Source organism: Embiotoca jacksoni, unplaced genomic scaffold (assembly GCF_022577435.1).
Source record: "Embiotoca jacksoni isolate LCO1_2020_lvr unplaced genomic scaffold, fEmbJac1.0.p SCAF_30, whole genome shotgun sequence".
Classification (NCBI taxonomy): domain Eukaryota; kingdom Metazoa; phylum Chordata; class Actinopteri; family Embiotocidae; genus Embiotoca; species Embiotoca jacksoni.
The window spans coordinates 1,776,449-1,798,624 of record NW_027185382.1 but is presented as its reverse complement, the minus strand read 5'-3'; the positions used below and the strand labels follow the sequence as shown (position 1 = coordinate 1,798,624).

Sequence of the window (22,176 nt, the reverse complement as noted above, 5' to 3'; positions counted from 1 at the left end):
ACGGCAGAACTACATGTTGTACTTACTTTTTTTTGTGATGCTAACGTCCTCAGTTAAAGAACATGCAGAAATGTCTCCATCAGTTTTTTTTTTAATCAACTCGCATGTTATCCCGGTCTTCTTCCAGTTACTCCCGGCTGTTTACACTGTCATTGCCTGAAATAACGAGGTACAAACGACAGAACATTTGCAGTTTCTCGATGTTGATGGCAGAACAGGAGAATTCGTGTACAGGGTGAAGGCGGTAGTCGAGCGCTGATTTCCTGCAAACAATGATATTATCACTGTCGAATATAAATATAGAAAAAGATGTTGGACAACAATACTCGTCAGTCTCTTCTCTGTGTCTTGGCTGGTTTTCACCGAAGCGCCCTTGAGGTGAATTCATTTCTTCTTCTTCTCCTGTGTGCTGGTAAACCACTGGTCCAGCAGCTTTTTGCTGTAGTAAATCTGCCAGCCGTGCACCTGCACGGCGACGACGATCACCAGGTACATGACGGACACGGCAGAGAAGCCGAAGATGAAGCGGTACGCTTTGCCGTGGCGGTAAAGCTGCTGAGCCACGGGGAACATCTCCATGCTGCCGTAGATCAGCGGGGCCACACAGAAGAGCCCGGCGCTGATCATGGAGATGACCAGGTAGCTGATGTTGTTACGGGGCAGCGCCAAGAAGCTGAAGACGGTGGGGATGATGCTCAGCAGGTAGGGGTACTCCCACTGGTACGGGGAGGCAACCACCTTGTGGGACACCAGACTCAGCTGACTCACTATCACCTGATAGAGACCAGACGAGACAACACCGTGTGAACTCAAATGTTCTTTTTAAAAATAATGACAAAAAATGCCATGCTTCTGAAGGTCTGCCCTGACCTGAGCTGCCATCAGCACCCAGATCAGCACGTGGGCAATGTTGAGTTTACGGATTTCAGACTTTAAGGCAACGCTGTGCAAAATAAGAAAGATGGATGCAGTCACGCACAATTCACAACATTAAAACCACCGACGGGTGAAACAGTGAATCACAATACGACAGTCCAGCAGTATATTCTCTCTGGATTAGGATTATAATCAACTGTTATTCAATCTGATATTTTAGCGGTCATTTCGGGAACTGCACCAGGTTGTACCGAGAGGTGTTGCTGATAGTTTGTCCCTCCCGTGGTAAACCAAACATGAGGAACACCTCTCGGTACAGCCCATTTCTCCAAAAGCACCGACCTCATCTGGTAGTGAGAGGCCACCCGCTCCCGGTGCTGGAAGTCACTGCCGTCCGTCCCCGCTGCTCTCGGACCTGCTCGAGAAGCCATGCTGGATATCTTGAGAGCAAAAGACAAGACTTTATTCATCTAGCACAAGAAGTCACTGCAGCGGATAGAAAGTATATTTAAGATTAAAAAAAAAAAAAAAAGCTCATGCTTGCTAAAAAGCTAACCGCTGGCTGCTGTAGGTCATACAGATGGGAGTGTGCGCGGAGCTGGGGACAGATGGCACGCTGCTGTGCCAAACTGCCTGGTAACGCCAGTGAAAAGATATCGGATATTAGTCACGGTACCTACCGTCTATTTCCCGTCGTTCATAAGAAGCCTTTCACCGTAGAAACGCTGGTTAACAGCAGCTACGGAGCAGCGAGCTGGCCGGATCCATGGGAGGAAGGAGGGAATGAGGGACGACCAGGAAGTGTGACGTGGCAAACACTGATTGGTCTGTTTCTGGTGTCGTAAGCGTGATGCGTCATCAAATCATATATATTTTGCTGTCTGCAGTAAGGAGTTTTTTTTGTTGTTGCAGTATTTCCTTTTTGTGATTTTGTTGATTGTATTTTGAGTCTTGAGAGGACCATGTGTACATTTTTATTAGTAATTGCTGCTCAAAAAGCTCAACAACCGTTATAATAAACATTGAGTCAAGAAAAAGTATTTATTTCTTTATGAAACCATTATTTTACCAATCAAAACAGCAAAAATTCACACAGTTAGGGCACAGTTTTCCTTTTAATTCTGTGCACCATTGTCCCAAGTAAAGAAAAACAGGAAGAAAGAAAAAGACTAAGAAATTCATTCCAAAACGGCATGTCCAAAGTTACGAAAAATAAAGGACAAAATGAAAACCAAAAAGTTTTGATTAGAATATATATGAGCAGGGAGCATATTTTGGAATATGTGTAATGGTTTTGGTATGTTGTGTTCTGCATTTTGGAATGAATTCCCTCATTTACTGTTCAACAAACAAGGCAGATCAGTAGTCAAACAAATAAATTACAGAGAATATGGACAAACTGACAAAAACCTTTTAGAGAATTCATATATATCACAAACAAAACAAGCAAATCGATGTAATCAAAAGTGTCAAAAGGTAGGAATAAACAGATAGTTCACTTGTCAAATTTGGGTAGTTTTGTTTCTGTTCTGTTCTGGAATGAGATATGGTTTTAAATCTTATTAAAAAAAAAAAAAAAAAAAGCACACAAATGGTTATTTTGCTGTCAGGTGAATCTGGTATAGATAATATGTATGACAATTTGGTTGTACTATAAAGCTGCATGTTCCAAACACAAATAAAAAGATTAACAATAACTTAATGAATACATGATGACCCCGAATACATAACCCAACTGTATGTTATAACTGTGAGTAAATGCAATGTATAATGATTCTAAAATGTACTTATATGCCCAGTACACAGTTTGTAACTGTAAAGCAAACAAATCCTGTCATCTTAAGTGAATAAAAAAAAGTGGATATAAGTCTCATTGTTCCAGGAATTATTCCAGCCATATCATGAGAACTGATACATCATGTGTAGATGGCTATAAGAATAAATGCACAATGTAAACATATAAGATTGTGATATTTTGTGGTATTTTTTATCTTTACTCTCCACAACCAAGAACTCTTACATGAATCTACTTTCCGCTTATCATAGCCAATAACGCCTAGATGGTTTAACATAACATTTATAAACATACTTTGCCCATTATTTCATAACTGGTCTTTCTGAGACTCCATTGATGTAAGTGACTATAGATGTGATGCATATAATGCAAAAAATAATTCAATGAAGTATGCTGCAACAATAAAAAAAAAAAAAAAAAGATTCTTCCACCAACACTCGTAAACCGTTTAACTTGATCTACATTTTACCTCGAGTCTGAAGTAGTTTTACCATCATTATGGTCAAATTTACCATCAATTTGGCAATACCTTTGTTTATACACATTTTATTACATTGGGTACAATAAGTATCCGGAAAATGTGGAGTGGACATACTGACCAGCATAAAGTCCTGCAGCCTGGTCTGATGGTAGCTGTATGTGTACAGTGTCTCCTTTTCGTAATGGGAGTACCGCACTCCCCGAAGCCTGATCCAGCAAGCCCTTTTTGTACTCATCGTAGGTGTACATTACTGGCTCATTGTTCTTCATCAGTGCCACCCACACGTTACCTCCTTTGCAGTGGACGTGGTAAGCAAAGTAATAGATCCCTGGTACGCTACAAGTGAAAATACCATTTTGGGGATTGTAGTCCTGATTGCCATTGTGCAGGAGTTTATCAAAGATGACTGGGGAGCCAACAGGAGGGAATGGATTTGTGAGCTTAGCTGTGAACGCAGGCATCTCCACGCTATTTCCACCAATCTCGCCTCCATTGTTTGGCTTCTTGTAACCTTGTTTTTGGCCACCGTATGGGCCAGTTGCAGGGAGAATCCGGCCAAGGTCAGGAGATGCAGCAGGTAGCCCTGGAGGACCAGGGGGCCCAGGTGGTCCAGGTTGCCCTGGAACTCCAATAGGGCCACTAGGACCAGGGTTACCTTGAGGACCAATATGACCAGGAGTTCCTGGGTTTCCCTCACCAGGGTAGCCAGCATTACCGGGTTGGCCTTTTTCACCTTTTTGCCCTGAAGGTCCAGGTGGTCCAATTGGTCCACCTGGTCCTGTAAGTCCTGGAATGCCCTGTGGTCCTTGGTGGCCTTTCTCTCCAGGCTGCCCCCCCTCTCCTCTTGGTCCTGGTAATGCTGCAGCACCAGGAGCACCAGGTAAACCCCTAATACCAGCTTCTCCTTTAGGACCAATGGGCCCTTGTAAACCTCTTGACCCTGGTTGTCCACCCTCTCCCGATCTGCCAGCATGTCCGGGAAGACCTGGAGGCCCTACTCCACCCTTCATTCCTGGATTTCCTCTTGGTCCTCCAACACCATCTTCTCCTTTTTGTCCTGGGAAACCAAGACTACCAGAAGGCCCATTTGGACCTGGTGGTCCAGGCATTCCACTAGGACCAGTGGGACCAATGACCCCTGGAAGACCTCCATGACCTTTATCGCCTTTTGGGCCAGGTGGTCCAGGAAAACCAGCATGTCCCTTATGACCTTTAGGCCCTGGAAACCCTGGTTTACCATAACCTGGCAAGCCTGGGCCCCCTTGTAAACCAGAAGGGCCTGATTCACCTTTCCCTCCAGAGATCCCTGGTTGCCCTCTGAAACCATCTTTTCCTGGTTTTCCAATTCCTGGTATACCTGGTGGTCCTGGTTGACCTCTTTCACCTGGTGCCCCTGTAAGTCCCGGGTCTCCAGGAGAACCAGGTTTTCCTGGTATCCCTGGTTGTCCAGGGAGACCATTCAGGCCAGGTTTACCAATTCCAGGGACACCCACATTTCCAGGTGGACCTGGTGGTCCACCGGGTCCTTTCAATCCTTGAAAACCAGGTAGACCAAGTCCTTTGTCTCCTTTGATGCCTGGGGGCCCAGGAAGTCCAGGTGGACCTTTTTGGCCAGGCTCTCCCAGAAGACCCGGTTGTCCTGGTAGCCCCTGACCTCCCAGTTTTGAAATCCCAGGAAGTCCCGTGGGACCTGGGAGCCCTGGAGGCCCACTTAGTCCAGTTGGTCCTTCAGCACCATTCGGACCGAAGTCCCCCTTTTGTCCTGGTAATCCAGATCCTCCAGGTTTTCCTGGCAATCCTGGCATACCAGGTTTTCCCATTCCTGGGTATCCCTGAGGACCAGGAGGCCCTGGCTTTCCTGGTAAACCTGGAAGTCCCTGGCCTGGTAACCCAGGTGGGCCTTGTGGCCCTAGCGGTCCCGTTGGTCCTGGAGGGCCCTGAATTCCTTGTGGCCCCTCAATGACACCTTCTCCCCCTGGACCAGGGGGAGGGGGACCTTTAGCTCCTCTGGGGAAAGTTTGTCCTGTAAAAAAGATAAAACATTTAGTAAAGTCATGTGAACATTGACCCGCTAAAAATAATTAATACAGATCAAGATTTTTAGGGCACTTGTAAAAAGCATATTCCTCCTCCCTGAAAATGAGCCGAATTAGTCAAATATTACGAAATAATAAAAGCAAAATGGTTGAACTGATGATGTGAATATCACATTAGGATTTGTTATGTGAATGTCAAAATCATTCATTTTTTGTAGTTTGAAACAGATGCTGTTCTGTGATTCAGGTTGTCAGGTTATCAAATCACATACTACAACAAAAAGCAGCAGTTGAGAAGAACTTTCCCACTAACTAATTGACCTCACCTTTGCCGTCCGTCAGCGGTCTCCCTTTGCCCATTTGCAAAGGCAGCTGAGGAAACTCTTTTCCATACTGAGGCAGTAATGGCCCTTCTTTGCCGAATGGCAGGGGTGGCATCTCGTTCTCCAGAAACTGTTGCTGAGGAAACCCGTCATTGTATTGTGGCAAGGGCTGGTGCTGTTGAGGCAGCTGTTTCTGTCCATAATACGCCCCACCATGGGCCAAGTGTAATAAACAAAGCTCAAAAACTGTGATGAGTAGATAAAAAAAATGGAGGGGTACAGCCACCATTTTCTATATTGGAGAAGGAAAAAAGTTATTTTTAGTCCCTCTTGTTTTCCTGTTTGTTAGTGGGATATCTTGAAAACCTGTGAACAGACTTCAGTTAAATAAGATAAAAGCAACAGCATAAAACAAATCTTGCACAGGTATTCAATAAAGGCCTAAAGCTGTGTGTGTATTTTACATATTATAGCATCTATATAGCAACATCTATTTAATTTAAAACACTTTATTTAGTATTTTCCGGCCGTTGTGTGGGGCTTGCGCGTTGTGTTTTCCTTTTCTGCATTTTCTTACCTCCAAAAAAACTGGGGAACTTGCATTAGGGACATTAAAAGAAAAAAAATGGTGAAAATTAAAGTTGCAGGAAGAGAAATCCTTACTTTAAGCCCTTAGTATTAGTCAGTTTTAAAAACCACAACATCTTCCCACGAGATGCAGGATGCTGGTCTTTACCTGGGCCGGTAACAGCCAGCATCTTTAAAACTTCACAATCTGAGCTTGATGTTTAAAATTGGTGGAGTTCCCCTTTAAATAGTTACTGATTTTCCATTCCTCACCACTTGAGGTCACTCAAGTCAATTGTTTACTTTCCAGCCAGGCAGACGTACAAGTTTGTGAAGAAGTCCTGCACTGTTCCGCTCACCAGTGGGAGATATATCGTATGAACAGCATTCAACTTTTCTATAAAAGCAGAGAATCAACACTGCAGCCTAAGTGTTGGTTCATGACTGTGCTCTTCAATCATGCAGCAAGAGGAATTACTTTTTAAAGCCAGCACTATGGGTCTTATGAAACCTGTGGTCAAACCAAAAGAGAAACAAAAACCCTCCATTCCCTGTATGAGAGCGATCTCCTCATTGTCCTCGCTTCCCCTTGTTTACACTTCTATTCAAACACTCTGTGTAAAAGCCTCCGAGTCTCATATCCTTGAAGTGAATTACAGACATATATATTACAATTGAGGAGGCCCCACAGGGGACTTGGTCAGTTTTGAACATAATCCTTAATCCTTTAAACATGTCTGTGCTAAAGAGATCGGCTAAGTGCTGCCAAGAGCACTGTGAAAATAAACGCTGATGGGTGGATGTATGTTTCCTTGGCTATGGGATTTGTGTGTCCTGAAACAGAACCAAAAAAGATCAGAGATTTTGGAGGGCTGAAATAATTGGAGTAGGACTTGCTTACATTTTTTGAGGGCAATTATTTAAAAAGCAAGCTAAGTGGTGTCAGATTGAATGTTTACAGAGGAATGTTTTTCGAACACAGGTACTTATCTGTATGGTTTATCTGCACAATCAGCACATTACAGATTTGTGAAGGGATATAAAACAATGCAACGCATTCAAAGATACTGTATAAACTGAAATTGCTAATAATAATACTAAGGATGTAGATACCAATGAGGACATAGTCGTCATGTTCAGGTAATACTTATGGAAATTTGTGAGCTTCAGTCACATCAGTATGAATTTTCATTTTATCAGTACACGAGTGGCTGATTGAGATCATTTCTTTTAGATTAAATAGCTAAAAAAAATTGGCCACAAAAATGCTTTAAACAACATTTAGATCATATCATTACTTTAATGAGTCAGAATTAAGACTCATAAAATCAGCTTTTCCATATTTCTAGATTTGTTAGTCATTACCACAATTACATTTTTTATTACTGTGCTTTTCATACAATTCCTAGTTGAGCATCTACCCCCTCAGAGCCCACATGAATCAACATATTTTAGTCTGATAACATAATTCAAGCTATTGATAACTACATATTCTCCTACGGTAGATACATTCATGTGTTTTGTTCCTGATCTGTTTCAAATATGACTGAATTTGTTTAACTACAACATCAGTATTCATATATTTTTTTTAAGAGTAATTGTTAATACTTTTATTTTGAAGGTACTGGGCAGCCGTGTAATCACCACTACAATATGTTGTATGTACCATGTACAACATTTCAAATAAACTGCATACTAAACATGCAATTCATCTTTTTAATTTGATTTGATTTCTGTTGTATGGAATGCGGTGTGCATTTTTCAACCTTGTGCCTCATTTTTTATGTTCATACAAACTCCCAATATGCAAAACAACCGATTCCCATACTTCCAGATTTTTCCCCCTCTCAAACTGAAGGTCGTCGCCCCTCTGGCTTGCACCTCCTTTGTCTGGTCTCTTCTCTTCTCTTCTTCCCCTCACTTTAGGTCGCTTCTATGGGTTGCTTCCCAGGCATGAGTGGGATGGCGGCCCTGTACGGGATCCAGCCAGGTGTTCAGCTGCAGTCCTGCTGGGCCCTGTGAAAATATGAATGTCAGCTTGGATGAATGTCAGGTGGTGACCTTTCATGGAGGCCTGGGGTTTGTAACACAAAGCTGCCATCCCCACCTGGCAGACATATTTTGTCTGCTTGGTATTTGGTATTAATATGAAAGATTATTTGTTTTTATAGAATGCTTCATGACCTGAGAAATCTCACTCGAGTTGCTATTTCAAACATGAACACCTACCCATAAAATGGCTAACAGCCAAAAATATTGCTCAAGTATAACCTTGTAGCTTGACAAGGACAGACACTTGAAATGACACTTCTTCTTTCAAGCCAGGGGAAAACTCTGAAAACTCACATTAAACAAGTGCAATCTTCTGGATCATCACGTGTGCAATGTATAGATCAAGCACCATGGACAGAGACGATGCCCATATAAGGAAAGTGCATACAGTTAATGTTGCTGACCTTTGATCTGTGTCACTGCCATCACTTTCAAAACTACAACAGCAGACTGGAGAATTAAGATGTTAAAAATTACAGACACAGTTCTTATAATGTGGTAATGCAGACGTTAATTGTGCAGCATACCATTCAATCATGGTTTTATCCTCTTAGAAACGCTTCAATTTAAGTGCCATTATCTCCTAAAGCTTTGATTATTGCAACAGTCTCCACACATCATGCCAGACTCCACTGATGGAGTGCAGACGACAGAACTCAGCTGCCAGGCTGTAACCGCAGTGATCACATTAATGCCTCTTTCAGCCTCGTACCGGGGCTCCCGGTAAATTTTACAATTGATTCTAACATATTTTCTTTATATTACATTTAAAGTTCTCTGTGGCCTTGTTTCTTATACAAGCCTAGAAATAGTTTGAGGAACTATAGTCTTCAGTGGCTAAGTCTGTAATATCTAAAAATCATTAAAAAAAAAAAAAAAAAAAAAAACTACTTTTATTAGAAGTTAAACACAATTTAGTTTTTCATCTGTTGTATAAAATCAAACGCCTGCTTTGTGTGAAGCACTTTGAAACTTTGTCACAATTTTGAAAAAAATACAAATGATTAAAGGTTGCTCATAAAGTAGCCAAGGATAAAGAAGCTTGTCTAAAAACCTGCACTGTCTATTCCGGATTATTGAAATTGTAATCTTTAAGTACTTGTGTTTTACTAAGTGGACAAAACTTTGAGATGAATGGAAATGTTGCTCAGGTTTAACATGTTTCACTACAGCTGAAAATAAACCAGACTATTATGTAAATAGCATAAATAAAGCACTAGATGGTCAAATGAATCTAATGTAAAGTGCTAACCATGTGACTGGAGTGGCACTGCCACAGTAAAAAAGGGCAACAGATGTTGGAGGTGTCAGCAAAAGGACAATAAGTTCAAAAATAAATTAGATACATTTTGAATGGATGTTTTGTAAAGAAAAGGTCAAGTTACACACATAAAGCTGAAATTAAAAACAGCCTGTCAGCTGACTAAAATTCAGACATCTCAGTGTTTTCACATCACATGCTAATAAGACCAGACTCTACAATTTGATTTTCATGTTTCCCCAAATCCCAGAGCTGGGTCGAATCAATTGTGAAACATCTTTTTCATATAAGAGATTGATCCTCAAGTATTGATCTTCGAGATTGAACATGACTTCACACATCGGGATGTTAAACCGAAGTCCAAACCTCTAGGAATCGTTCAGAGCACAAGAAAAAAAGAAACACATGTTTGGCAGGAAACAGGGTGACCTCCACAAAATAATAAGTCAGCAAAAACAAAGAGGACAAACTGGTGCTTTGAAACACATGTTCCCTCCGACCACCAAGAATACACCAATCTTCATGGCTTACAGAGACAAAGCAGACAAAAACGCTTCCTTTTCCATTTACCGGACAAGCTGCATCAGTAACGGATTTATGACACATAGTGCATTAAAATACATCGGATCACACATGACTAACTCCTCGTGAACTGCTTGTTTTCAATGGACTTTACAGAGATTACAGTGCAAAGTCATCCTTTCATTATCCATGTTATACAAAATAAATGACTGTATATGTGTCTTTCGGGTGACACGGCACTAAAAATCTCCTCCTTACATCTCAACAACAAAGACCAGGTACATAATCCCTCTTATTCTTTTAGTCTGTCATCTTGTGCATTGACTCAGCTTTGATGAAAACTCTTCAGACACCTCTGCACCCCTCGCTTGATGACAATCCCATGAAACAAAGACTGCTTGGCCCTGAATGGATGCTGGTTCCTCTGAACCTCTTTGCCAACACTTGCAACCACAGCCGGCTCCACTTGGTGATGAGCCACAAGTCTTTTATCACCTCCAGCTTGGCTTTGAAAATAATCAAATTTCCATTTCTCCTCTGCGATTTCTCTCCTGAATCGTTCCAGATGGGGGGACTCTGCCGCTCGATAAACAAACGATGAGGAACGGAGGCATGTCATTGCTTACAGATACGGGTGCCAGTCTTAATTGCTTGTGGTCGGGCTTGGCTTTTGTGTTTTAAACAGATCGCAGGGGGTTCTTCTTCTCCAATGAGAGTGGGAAGCAAACGCAGTTGCAGGAAATGAAGAAAAAAAAGAAAATTCCATTAACTTGCGTTTCGGACGCAAAAAATTTGCCATTTTACCATTGTAAAAAGCATTACTTTTAAAATATGTAAAATATACGGAACTTCTCTCTCTCACACACACACACACACACACACACACACACACACACACACACACACACACACACACACACACACACACAGACACACACACACACACACAAACTGAGAGGAATGCAACAATCAGCTGACAGCAGCACGAGTGCCAAGACTACATCTGAGGAATGCAACTGTGTGTCAGTGTATGTGTGACTATTTGCATGAATGTGTGTGAGCTGATGTCATGTATTACCTGACCTTTATAAGAAAAACACTCCACCTCCCCCTCGGAGCTGCTGGTGTACAAGAGATAATTAAAGACAAAAACACTCTATGTATCTAAAGCTCAAACTATATTCATGCACAGAAAATTAATTGTTACTAGTTTTAATAATTATTTCCAATAAAAAGTGGAACAATTCTTTGGGTCTCGTTTTTCAAAGGTGAACAGAGCCGCAGTGAGGCAGGTAGTCCAGTAGAGTGCGCCAAACTCCATTTCTGAGTTAAATTTTTCAACACTTGAACACTTTTATCAGTCTGTTTTGTTTACTGGTATTTTCCACAGACTAGGTGGAGCGCTAAATGTGCTTCAGTTATCCTGACAACGGCTGTGCTGATTGATTTAAACACTTCTGTGTGATCAGATTTATTTGAGTTTTTTGTGTAATTAATACTGCACATTGCACCTTCCATTTTCCATCTGCAGCCTGCAGAGCAACAACAGTCTCTCACTGTATTATTCTCACAAACCACAAGTAATATTTTGAGTACATTCTGGACCTGATGCTGTTTTTCTTTTCTTCATTCGCTGCCCTCTCCGGCTCCGAGCAGGTGATTTATCCCGTCTCATTCATCATGCAACTTTTACATTTTTTTTTCTCCCTGTTCCTGCCTATCTTGCTGGGAAGGAAAAACATTTAGTTTCTCTCAAATTCTGTCAAAAAAATGAAGTAAAACATGCTGGTCTGCTCCACCCTCTCCGATTCCTCTCCATTCTACTTTGCTCTTTTTCAGCATTCCTTCACACCGACTCGATCTCTTTGCAGAGCGAGGGTCGCAGTCGCTTTCGGAGGCGTCTACAGCCTCAGTTCTGATGAGGCAGGCGAGGGTTTAGCTGACATCTAGGTGGATTGAAAAGACCCAGTTTGAGGTGGTAATACATTTTAAACTGAAGTGACCACGAAAGGGAAGTAGCGCCCAGATGTGTTTAAAATTACTGACTGCTCCACTGACCTTTGACACACAAATACAGTACATGCACATAATTGCTTTCCTCTCATTCACACACTGTCCGACCTCTTCACCCATCTCATTGAGAGACTCTCCTTCCCCAACAGTTCTGGGAACCACAAGTCACCGAATGTCTGGCCACAAATTTTTATCTCGGGCAAAGATCGGACCGGGACGAGAATTATTTTCCTATTAGCTTTTGAGTTCTGTCAAAACAGAGTATCTGATGTCAGCGGACAGCACTTAATGGCAACTCAGAACTAAGAGGCACTTCAGGTTTGGATTTTACCGAGGCTGCTCAAATGTTTCGAGGAAAAAAAAACATCAATGTGAAGCGACGATGGGAAGAATGCATTTCTGAATCTGAAAAGTATTTATGGTGAAGAGAGCTTATTTCACATCTTCCACAGTGCTGCACAGCGGGAAGGAAACACTTGTGAGGCTTTTCCAAGCTTTTAGTTTGGGCGTCGGATATATCCAAGGTTTTGCCTGAACTTCATGCGGTTTTGCCACATTTTTGCTCACACATATTTGCACTGGCTCTCAAGTGGACACTTCACAAGTGAATTAATATTTGTATAGGCAATAACAATGTTTGGTCAATAACCAGATCTGATCACTTGAACTGTGCGTTAAAACCACAAACTCCAGTGGGGAATTCTGCAGTTTGCAGCTGCATAAATATAGTTTGTGTGCTGTGTATTTATCAGGAAAGAACAGCGCACACTTCTTACTTTTTACGCCTCTATATTTACCTGATAGTCTTCTAGTTACTTGTCAGATTAAGATTTTGAATAAAAAATACACGTGATAAATTAGCAGAATATAATGAAGTGTGTTAAAGATGAAAGCCTTTGCAGATCTCTGACCCCTTGCTAACTTGTTTTATTTGGGGCCCTTTGTCCCTTTCCAGATGTTTTAAGTCAGTTTTCCTCTCCATATGTAATCCTTTTTTGTATGCAAATTCAAAATGCACATAAAAATAGGTGGATGGAAACTGATTTCCCCACTAAACCTCAAAGATAGTGTCATGTAAATAATTTGCGGAGGTCCGAAGAGGTAAAATTATTCAATATTTCACAATAAAAGCTTTAAAGAATGGTTATTTTTACCGTAAAACTTTAAATACATATTTGCTTATGCATTTTGCTCACTTTACTTCTGTAGGATACTAAATTAAGAACTTGTATTTGTAATTGAGTGTTTTTTTGTATTAGTGATTCTACCAGTGATCGAGATATTCCTTCCACCTCTGCCAACGAGTTTCATGAAGACACAAAAATGCCTGAAAAGTTTCATCCCAAATTGTCCTAAAAACCTGCAGGAGATTTCCATCATTGTAAGATGAATGATGTTGCTATTTAAATTCACAGAGCATTGAAAATATTGTACAGGTGGACCTGAAGCCTTCCAGAGGAGTAGTAATTGGTATAGATCAGAGGCTGGGAGGAGGCTCATATCTAAAAATGACTGCGTGGTGACGTTGCTTTGTGAGAGAATCTCTTTGAGTTTATTGCTAACAATTTCACTTTGATAATAGTTTTCTCAGAGGATTTTCTAACTCTACGTAATGGACAGACCTCTATAAGTCACTGGGTTTCAGTTGTCTGCATTTGCAAACTTTTCTACTTTCTTACACGCATATAATTTTATTCAGATCGTAAAGTGGCCCTCAGATCATTTACGGCTTGCTACAACATGCCTACATCGCCTGACTGGTGACGGTAATGTGATATGACGACAGTCTCGAGAAGCTTAATGTGTTACACAGTCTCACCATAAAATATGCCAGTCAGAGAAAAAATATGATCCTCCCTCTCCCTATTGTCCAGATGTTTTTTGCAGTGGAGTATTTACGAGGCATAATAAGAAGTACAACTCCGTCTACTTAGGAGTTTAGATAAGAGATACTTTGCAATAAATCTGCCAAATTTAAAGCTGTAATTATAGAGTGGTCTTTTGAAACTAAGCTACCGCCAAAGAGAGAAACGTATCAATGCCTGCTCACCTGACAGATTGATCGCGTGCAGAAAAGTTTTCTCGTTTTTGATTACAAAAGCAAATTTGACACAAAATGATAGTGATTTAATATTTTGAGACTCTCTGAGGCTGCAGCAGTCTGCACGGTAGCAGGAATTTGGACACATGGCTTCAAATCACAGAGTCTGCAGCTGCGGGATCAACAGACACATTCCCTCCGAGGTACATAAACACTTCCTGTTCGGTAAGTGAGAACTGTGAAGGAATCGGAGACTGAGATAGAAAAGGCTGTTAAGAGACATTAACAGAGTGACAAATATGTAAAGTCACAGCCTTCCTCACAGAAGCCTCAACCTTGCGTCTTGGAAATAGGTTTGCTTGTGCAGCCTCTGCTGCTCCTAAAGATGCTCAAGTTTCAACAACAACAAATTTCAAGCACAGCAAACTTTCAAAGAGCCTCCTGCATTCATAAAACTCTGAACATAAGCTCTCAGGGGAAGCCCTGAAACAAAGGAATATGTGCAACCTTAGCTCAAAAAATGAACTAATAAAAGGCTTTATTTACTCGCTGCATCACGATTAGACTGTTGACTGAAGTAAATTGTTCAAGGAATACTTCACTATTTTGGGAAATCCTTTGATATCTTACCAAGGGTTAAATGGAAAGATTGAGACCACTCTTAGGTCTATACAGTGAATATGAATCTTTGCAAAAGCAGCCGTTAAGCTTAGCACACAGACTGAAAACAGGGGGAAGCATCGAGCCTGCTTCTGTCCAAAGGTTCATGTTTCAGCGTCACTGAAGCTCTTTTTGTCACATTGTTGGATGTGTCATCTTTAGACAGAGAGCGGACAGCTGTCTTCCACTGTTTTTAGTCTTTGTGCTTCAGATTTACAATGTTAATAGAGTGTCTCATCTAAGTTTGGCGACATTCTTAAAAATGAATGTTTTAAGGTACAATAATCACATACTGTTGAAGAAACTAACCAAGATTTGCAAATATACTCTGCAATGTGCTCTAATTTCTTCCTCAACTTGGAGAGGTTATGGTGATCACGATCAGTTATTTTAAATCCACAGTAGATGCAGTCAAAGCGGATGGTTTTGAAGAACATGTTCTTTCACTGCATAGCAACATTTTGTAAGAACTTGGAGTAGTGAGGCTCATCTGGGGCCAAAACTCAGAGTTCACATGAGAAGATCCAGCTACCCCCAGGCCTTGGGACGAAACATGCACACATAACCCAGAAAAACCCCAGAAAACCACAACTGTACTGCAATGAGCATATTTATAAGGACCTGCTTCACAGAGATTCAATCTCTTATCCAAAACTTTTTAGGTAATTTCAAACTGATTTGGGGATGAAGCCGAGTTTCCTCAAAAATTTCCTCCTTTTGCTGTTTTATGAAAAGCACGCAGCCCTAAAAAAACAAACACATATGCATGCATCTTGGGAAGTTCTGTAGGTAGATACATAGTTTATAATCTTCTCTGGATTTAATCTCTCTTGACCTCCTCACATCTGCATAACAGGGTTATCCAGGATGCTGCTGCTAATCACTAAATCCACAACAGCATGTTTTCCAGTGCTCCGAGGACTTCACTATGAATGTTATGGTAATAAAAAACATATCTGTAACCCCGACCATTTGAGCTCCATTTTACTCCCCTAATTTAGAGTTTTTCTCTCTCTTTGGACTTCTTTCCACTGCAGTTAATTAGGTGAGAGTTAAAAACAGCTGTGCAAGTATTCACAAAATCTTATTTTCTCTTTGCTTCATAAAAAGCTGAACTTTCTCTTATCCATGTCTAGTTTATTACTTTATTAAAACAGCTTATCACCACAGGTCATCAGGCAGGCCTGTGAAGCTCATTAGCTGGAAGCACGTTCTTCTGCTGGCACCAAAACAGATCTGCCTTCATGCATTTGCAAGATTCTTTTGCAGCTGAAAAGACTTCTGAAGAAACCAACAACTTGGTCTGAGAGGTGTTTAATATTGTCATTCATCCATGTCTGTGTGAAGCATGGATCTTTAACTGTTTCCTGGCAGGTGTACACTCAGATATTCTGTGATCAAGCTATGCTGAGAGGATAAAGAGGTGAAAAGACAGACCTCTTTGGGGCTTCTGGTCACAACAGAAGTTGGTCATGTTGTATCATCACATGATCAGAGCTTTTATTAAATTCAGTACTGAAGATTATTTCCATCTCTAACTCTTCTTTTGCCACTTTTCTGCCTGAAAGCCTCTTCATCCTGTTTTCTCTTATTTATGCGGGAGACTAAAAACGACACTTCATCTGTTTCATTCTCAAACAGTGGATGAAGAACGTTTTTCCTTTTGTGAAACAAACATTTCTAAAGTGTCAAGACATTCCATTAGCTGATGCTAAATCCTGTCAATCCTTTATTTTAACAAGCATAAGCCAGAGGTATTCTTCCCAGGTGTCCCTTTTGGATTTTCCTATTTTTCTCTCCGCATTTGGACAACTGCCAGATATTATCTGCAGAGACTTCTGTCAGCAGAGGCTTCACAGCAGTGAGCTCAGTGAAGCAGGATGTCTTATGAAACATTTGCTTTGCTTCTCTGTTCTCATGTTTCTTTGAATCATCCCAAAGTTACTTTTTTTTTTTTTAAAAAACAACCGAGAAAAAAAGGCAAATGAGCCAATCTCTGCACAGCAATCAGCAAACCATACAAAACCACACACATGAACACGTAACGATAAGTTGTATCATGCCTACAGAGTTCAAAAGTGCTCACTTAATGCAACAGTTACATAAAAGTCCAGCCATGCCAGCCAAAACGTCATCAAATCCTGCTATGTCATAGGTGATGCATCACTTACCTTTGCGTGTGTGTGCTGCTGCTGCTGCTGCTGCAGGGTGGACTTATCACAGAGCTTTGAGGAGTTTGGGACAGACGCTGAACAGCAGCCTTGGTTGAGGGTTTGGCTTTTATTTACAGGTGGGTGGAGCTGCACGAGCTGAGAGAAAAGAAGCACTGGATCTGAGCATGTGAGAGACGGAAAACAGGATCTGTGTGAGAGAGAAACCACGACTGGAACTGCATGTTTGCAACATTAGAGGTTATTATACACCGAAACAAAGTGAGGGGAAACAGGAAGCCCAATCAGCTGCACAACTATATATCACAAGGAGGAAGATTCTCATTTGTCTTGGACCTCTCAGCACATTCTTTGCATGCAGGAAGATTTAAGGGCAGGGTCTTACTTTGGTTAGCCAGCGCTGGCTGAGGTCAAGCTGGAGCTGAGGGGGGAGGGTTTTGTGGCAACCACAGTACACACACAGTAGTTGACAAAACAATCTCACCACAAGGTCCATTTGGAAGCAGTTCAAATTGTTAAAATTTTCATTTTTCTAAGGATTTAAAGCAATGAGAGAATGTAGCCACATACTATCAGAACTGTACTCTCCTCATGTTTTTTTTTGTACCCTTTTTTGAGCATAAAAAAGCCGATAAACACACAGATCTCTCCACAAGTACAAAAGTCTGCAGCTATGTTCACCATGTTGGTTTATTCTGCTAGCAACTGGTGGCACATGTAGATACCCCTCAAAACAGCAAATGTTCACAAGAGGAAAAGTCAGACAAATTCATTGGGACTCATCCTCTGGGGACAATGAATGTTTGTACCCAATTGAATGACAATCCGTCCAACGGTTGTTGAGTTGTTTCAGTCTACACCAAAGGAGAAATAACCACTAGCAGCCTGAGAGCCAGGCAGCGATCAAGACTAAAAAAAAGACAACAATCCAAAAAAACCTCCTGGTCAGTAAGATGTTTCACAGTATATGAAATGTAAGACTCTACACGGCTCTGAAATCCATCACTAAGATGGATGTTTGTGCCATGGAAGGACATTTTCTGAAGCTGAAGAACATCAAGATGCAGTAAATGAGGGGAGCCGAGTTCAGGCTGCTCAGCTCTGCTCTCCCTCACAGAGCTTTTGGTGCAACAAGTAGAAATATTTAGCTTTTTTTTCCCAAATTCTTCACTGTGTTAAAGTAACCAGCAGAGGCAGAGGGGAAAACACGCACACTGAACAGCTGGTTCACATTTGAGGAATTATTCTTTGTGCTTTTGTTTGTGTTGCTATTTTAGTTCCTTAACGTGTTGTCATGCAGGAGTCGCTTATAAAGAAAACATTTTGGTTTCCCCCACGACTCACTTTGCTGTCAGCTTCTTCGTGCTGAATCTCAGTGCAAATTTGTGCTTGTTAAAGTCATTTGCAATGCAAATAGTCATGACTTCACTCACTGTTCAGTTAATGTAGAAAAGAAAAGAGTCACACACTTATTTCTGTTACTACTTTAAAATAAGATTATAATAGATGGAACTATTCTTCAGTACTCATTATTCATCTTGCAGTCATCACTTTCAAATGAAGTCCAGAGAGCAGAAATCTGTTTTCTCAGCGTGCACCAATGAGAACAAGAAGCAGTCAGCTGCATGGAAATACTGACCTCATACCTGTCTGCATGCACAATTCCTGTCCATGTAGTTATTAGGCTGTCACTTAGATCTCAAGGCCAAGTTGCTGCAGCAAAAGCTCTTAGAACCTCGGCAGTGACTCCTATTACTCCCCGTTTCCTGTTTCTCAATCAGCTTCCTTTCATGTTGGGCTGGCAGCTCGTAGTCATGAGTAACACCAAGAAGTGGAGCTGTTACCAATAGCATATTAATTTAGTTTGTGTTTTGCATCTAGTCTGGATTCCTTGCAATGTGTATGTGTAAAGTAGGATAAAGTTGGAAGTGGGATTAATGACTGAGACTCATCCAGCACATTCACATTCATTCACATGTTTTTGTCTTAATAAATTGGCACTATCAAACGGGCATCACTCTCAAGACCAGAAGCATATCCAGTGAAGCGGCTCCAGGTTTTTCCTAATGTTGCAACAGCTATGAAACGACTTCCATATGATTGACTTAAACGTGATCAATCCCATCACCGTGAATACAATTTGCTGGTGGGCATGGATTTTGTCTCTCATTTGGCAAAGAAATGTAAATATAATGAGCTCCAAAACCAACAGAACTCAGAAATGAAGTGAAGGCTGCAGAGAGATTTCTTTTCCTGGCACCTCTCTGACATGATTATTTAAAGGCAACATGAATACAGTCATGGCACTCTTTAGAGCAGCTTTGTGGCAAAATCATTTTAACCTTTGTCTGTAAATTACAAAGATCTGAGAAAAGCAAAACAAATCTCAACAGTAGGTTTCCTCTGAGTCTCCCAGGTTTGATGTGTGTTCACATGTACATGCACAAATTTGTAAATAGCTAACAGAGATCCTGTCTCACACACAGGATCTTTTTGTTCAGTGCAATCTGAAGATTTTGTCTCATACCAGATTTTAGTCGTCAACAGATGCGGCTCCTGACTTTACTTACATGATGTCATTACATGAAACGCAGCAAACTAAATACTAGATCCAGCTGTGAGGCAAGAAGGCCAATGGTCCTAATGTGATGAGGCAGAGCTGTGTATACATTCCCAATCACAACATATAGTGCACAAAGTAAAGGTTATACATCAGTCAACACTGTCTGCAAAACTTCCTCACAGTGAAACAAGCAAACCCACTGATTCCTGCTGGAACCACTTACTAACTGCGGTGACGAGCTGTTTGCTCTCTCATGACCACCTCTGGATTTTTCTGTCTGGCTGTTAATCCGGTCGTCTCAGAGCCTGCTTTGAGTCGGGGCTGCAACGCGAATGTTCCTCTCCATCTTTGGGTGGATGGTTTGGAAGTTTTTGGCAGAGGGACTGCGAGGGGAGCGAGCAACCGCATACAAAAGGTTCTGGAGACGACAGATTGTCTTCATCCCTTCATTAAAGCCAGCCTGCTGAGTGAGCGGCACCAGATCTGGCACAGGGTTTTAAAGAACATTTTTTAGACCTCTCACTTTTGAGCTGGTAAATGAATTCATCTAATTTAGCACCAAACATATAATTTTACCAATTAACTGGATAAGTAAAAACATACTGCTGGAGGCATTACAAGAACATTTAGGGGACCACAAAAGTCATTGGGAGGATGAAATTCTGGGGACGAGGAATGCCTGTGTACAATTTAATGAGCAACAGTCCAATAGATGTTAAGATATTTCAGTTTCCGTTTGGAGAAATAGCTTCAAATTCCAAACCTTTACTCCAATCGCAAACTTGTGCTGACTAAATATAGCTTCTACTTTGAAAATGAAGGGACGAGTGAAGCATTAAATACAACTGCAACAACACAAAAGAACTGTTTACCTTGGTAATATCAGCTTCATGGGCCTTTCTGGCTCCCGTCTTACTGATTTGCACTCAAAGCTCAGGTGTAAACACAGGTGTAACCAATAACATTAACAACATCTTTGTTCCCTCTCGGCCATGCCTGTGTGATTATGAGCTTTTCCTGCTGTGATATGTCACAATTAAAGTAGTCATGAGTTAATGTAAAACTATCTGTGCATTCCAAAATACATACTACCATACTACTTAGCATGCCAAAAATAAAAGATTCAGTATCTCCCAACTCATAATATATTAAATATAGAATGCCAAAAGTACCAGGATGTTCTACTACATCCGGTCGTATTTTACAGTCGACAGGCCAGCATGCTACCCGGAAGATACATCACATCGACTGAGCCACAGAGAGAGTTGCAACTCGCAAAAGGAAGAAGTACAAGAAGATGAAGCATTAAAAAAAAAGAGGCACACTTGTTCCAAATTACATCCTTTTTCTTTTGACTTCAAATGTCACTTCCAAGAAATCTGTTTTTGATGAGTAGTGGCAAAATGACATGTGCTTGTAATATTTAAAGTAAATTCCTGGATTTGAAGTTTCTGACATAATATTCTGATGTTGAACTGTTTACAGCTTTATGCAGACATCGATCACTGGTGGAAAACTGTTCATCACCACAGTGTTTCTGGCCTGACTTTGTTTGAATTACAGCAGGGGAATAAATATCCACAGAGCAGATACTGAACTATTAGACATGAAAGAGGCTGAATGCAAAGTTTTTCCAATCCTAAAACACAGTTTTGGACCTTATTTTTTTTTTAAAGCAGAATGGACTCTGTTTTTCTGAAATAAATTTGCTCACTTAATGTACAACATGGACGCTTTAATGTAAAATAGTGCTTGGTAAGGTTTTTAAGAAAAGAAAGAGCCCCCACAAACAGCAGACATGTGCTTTTAAAAAAATGTAAATTGCTCAGAAGGACAATTATCATCATAAACATGTCACAGTGAGCGGGCCTTTCACTGTGGCATGCTACGTGGGCCAGCTTGTGAAAACATTGTACCCGGTTGGAGAAGCAGGAGAATATAGTTTATTCATTTTGTCACTGTTCAGTTTGCCTTCGGTGAAGTCAGGCCAATTACAGAGCAAACCAAAGCACGTCACTTCCACGTGATATCACAGGAAAAGGGTCGTTAGCTGCTAACCGCCTTTACCCACGTTTCCTGTGGTCATTAAGTCTGCAGTGAAGACAGAAACAGGGCGATTGTACGGAAAGAAAGCACCTCCACTCTGTGCTATAAGCCTCCTTTCTTGCTTTGTCTGTATGCTGTTAATATGTCAACACAGGGAATGTGTATGGATGACAGTGTGGATGGCAGGTATCCTGGAGATCCTTTCCTGTTTGAATGTTTTCCCAAAAGCATGATGCAATCGTCAAGGTTTAGCAGACCCTGAATAATGAATGATTTTACACCACGTATCTGGCTCAAGTAAGCGATTGGATTAGCTTTCGATCAGGGAGCATTGCAGTGTCATTTTACATACTGGTGCGTTGCTGGTAGATAACATGATTCCAGATGTGTTGTTAACTTGCATTAGTACGCCCTGTTTCCCTCGACCGGCATTATCCTACACAGACGGAGGATTTTTTTTTTTCCCACTTTAAATCAATGCAAAATAAAACTATGCATAATTGTGTCTGTGATGGTGAGTTTACTTAAAAACGTAAAGTGCATTATCTTCAAGCTGCATTGCATTAAGGATTAAAAAACAATTAATATGACTGTTAGTGGAGAAACCCCCTTATTGATTAATTGGTTTGCCTCAGTGATTGTTTCTTGCCTCTGATTATCTCCCGCTGATCTCATGTAATCTATAGTTTTCCCCTTATGGGTGGAAATGTATGAAGAACACATCATAGATGTAAGATTTCGAACTACATCGGCAATAGCTGTTCACGTC

General features: G+C 41.0%; 2 protein-coding genes across 2 annotated transcripts in view; both read right to left on the bottom strand.

Moving 5' to 3' along the window:
* Positions 1–285: 285 nt before the first annotated feature.
* jagn1b (jagunal homolog 1b) lies at positions 286–1,667 on the bottom strand. The gene is made up of 4 exons (XM_069164244.1): positions 1,557–1,667; positions 1,219–1,316; positions 871–943; positions 286–774 (listed from the first exon to the last, which is right to left on the bottom strand). The coding sequence occupies exons 2-4, from the start codon at positions 1,305–1,307 to the stop codon at positions 385–387; spliced, it is 552 nt and encodes a 183-aa protein (XP_069020345.1). The 5' UTR covers positions 1,308–1,316; positions 1,557–1,667; the 3' UTR covers positions 286–384.
* A 236-nt stretch (positions 1,668–1,903) lies between these two features.
* LOC138207185 (collagen alpha-1(VIII) chain-like) overlaps positions 1,904–22,176 on the bottom strand; it is a 104,221-nt gene continuing 83,948 nt past the window's right edge. Inside the window, exons 1-4 of the mRNA XM_069164242.1 lie at positions 16,799–16,955; positions 7,907–8,094; positions 5,515–5,803; positions 1,904–5,175 (exon numbers count right to left, since the gene is read on the bottom strand). Coding sequence (XP_069020343.1) covers positions 3,221–5,175; positions 5,515–5,800 — 2,241 coding nt within the window. The 5' untranslated portion in view covers positions 5,801–5,803; positions 7,907–8,094; positions 16,799–16,955 and the 3' untranslated portion in view covers positions 1,904–3,220. Of the gene's footprint in view, positions 5,176–5,514; positions 5,804–7,906; positions 8,095–16,798 lie in introns of the transcript that reaches the window.

Excerpts from the sequence above, each read along its gene's own strand:
- jagn1b (XM_069164244.1), bottom strand. The coding sequence starts at position 1,307 with ATGGCTTCTCGAGCAGGTCCGAGAGCAGCGGGGACGGACGGCAGTGAC. Across the intron at positions 944-1,218 it reads GCCTCTCACTACCAGATGAG|CGTTGCCTTAAAGTCTGAAA; the intron begins GTCGGTGCTTTT and ends TATTTTGCACAG. Across the intron at positions 775-870 it reads GGGTGCTGATGGCAGCTCAG|GTGATAGTGAGTCAGCTGAG; the intron begins GTCAGGGCAGAC and ends GGTCTCTATCAG.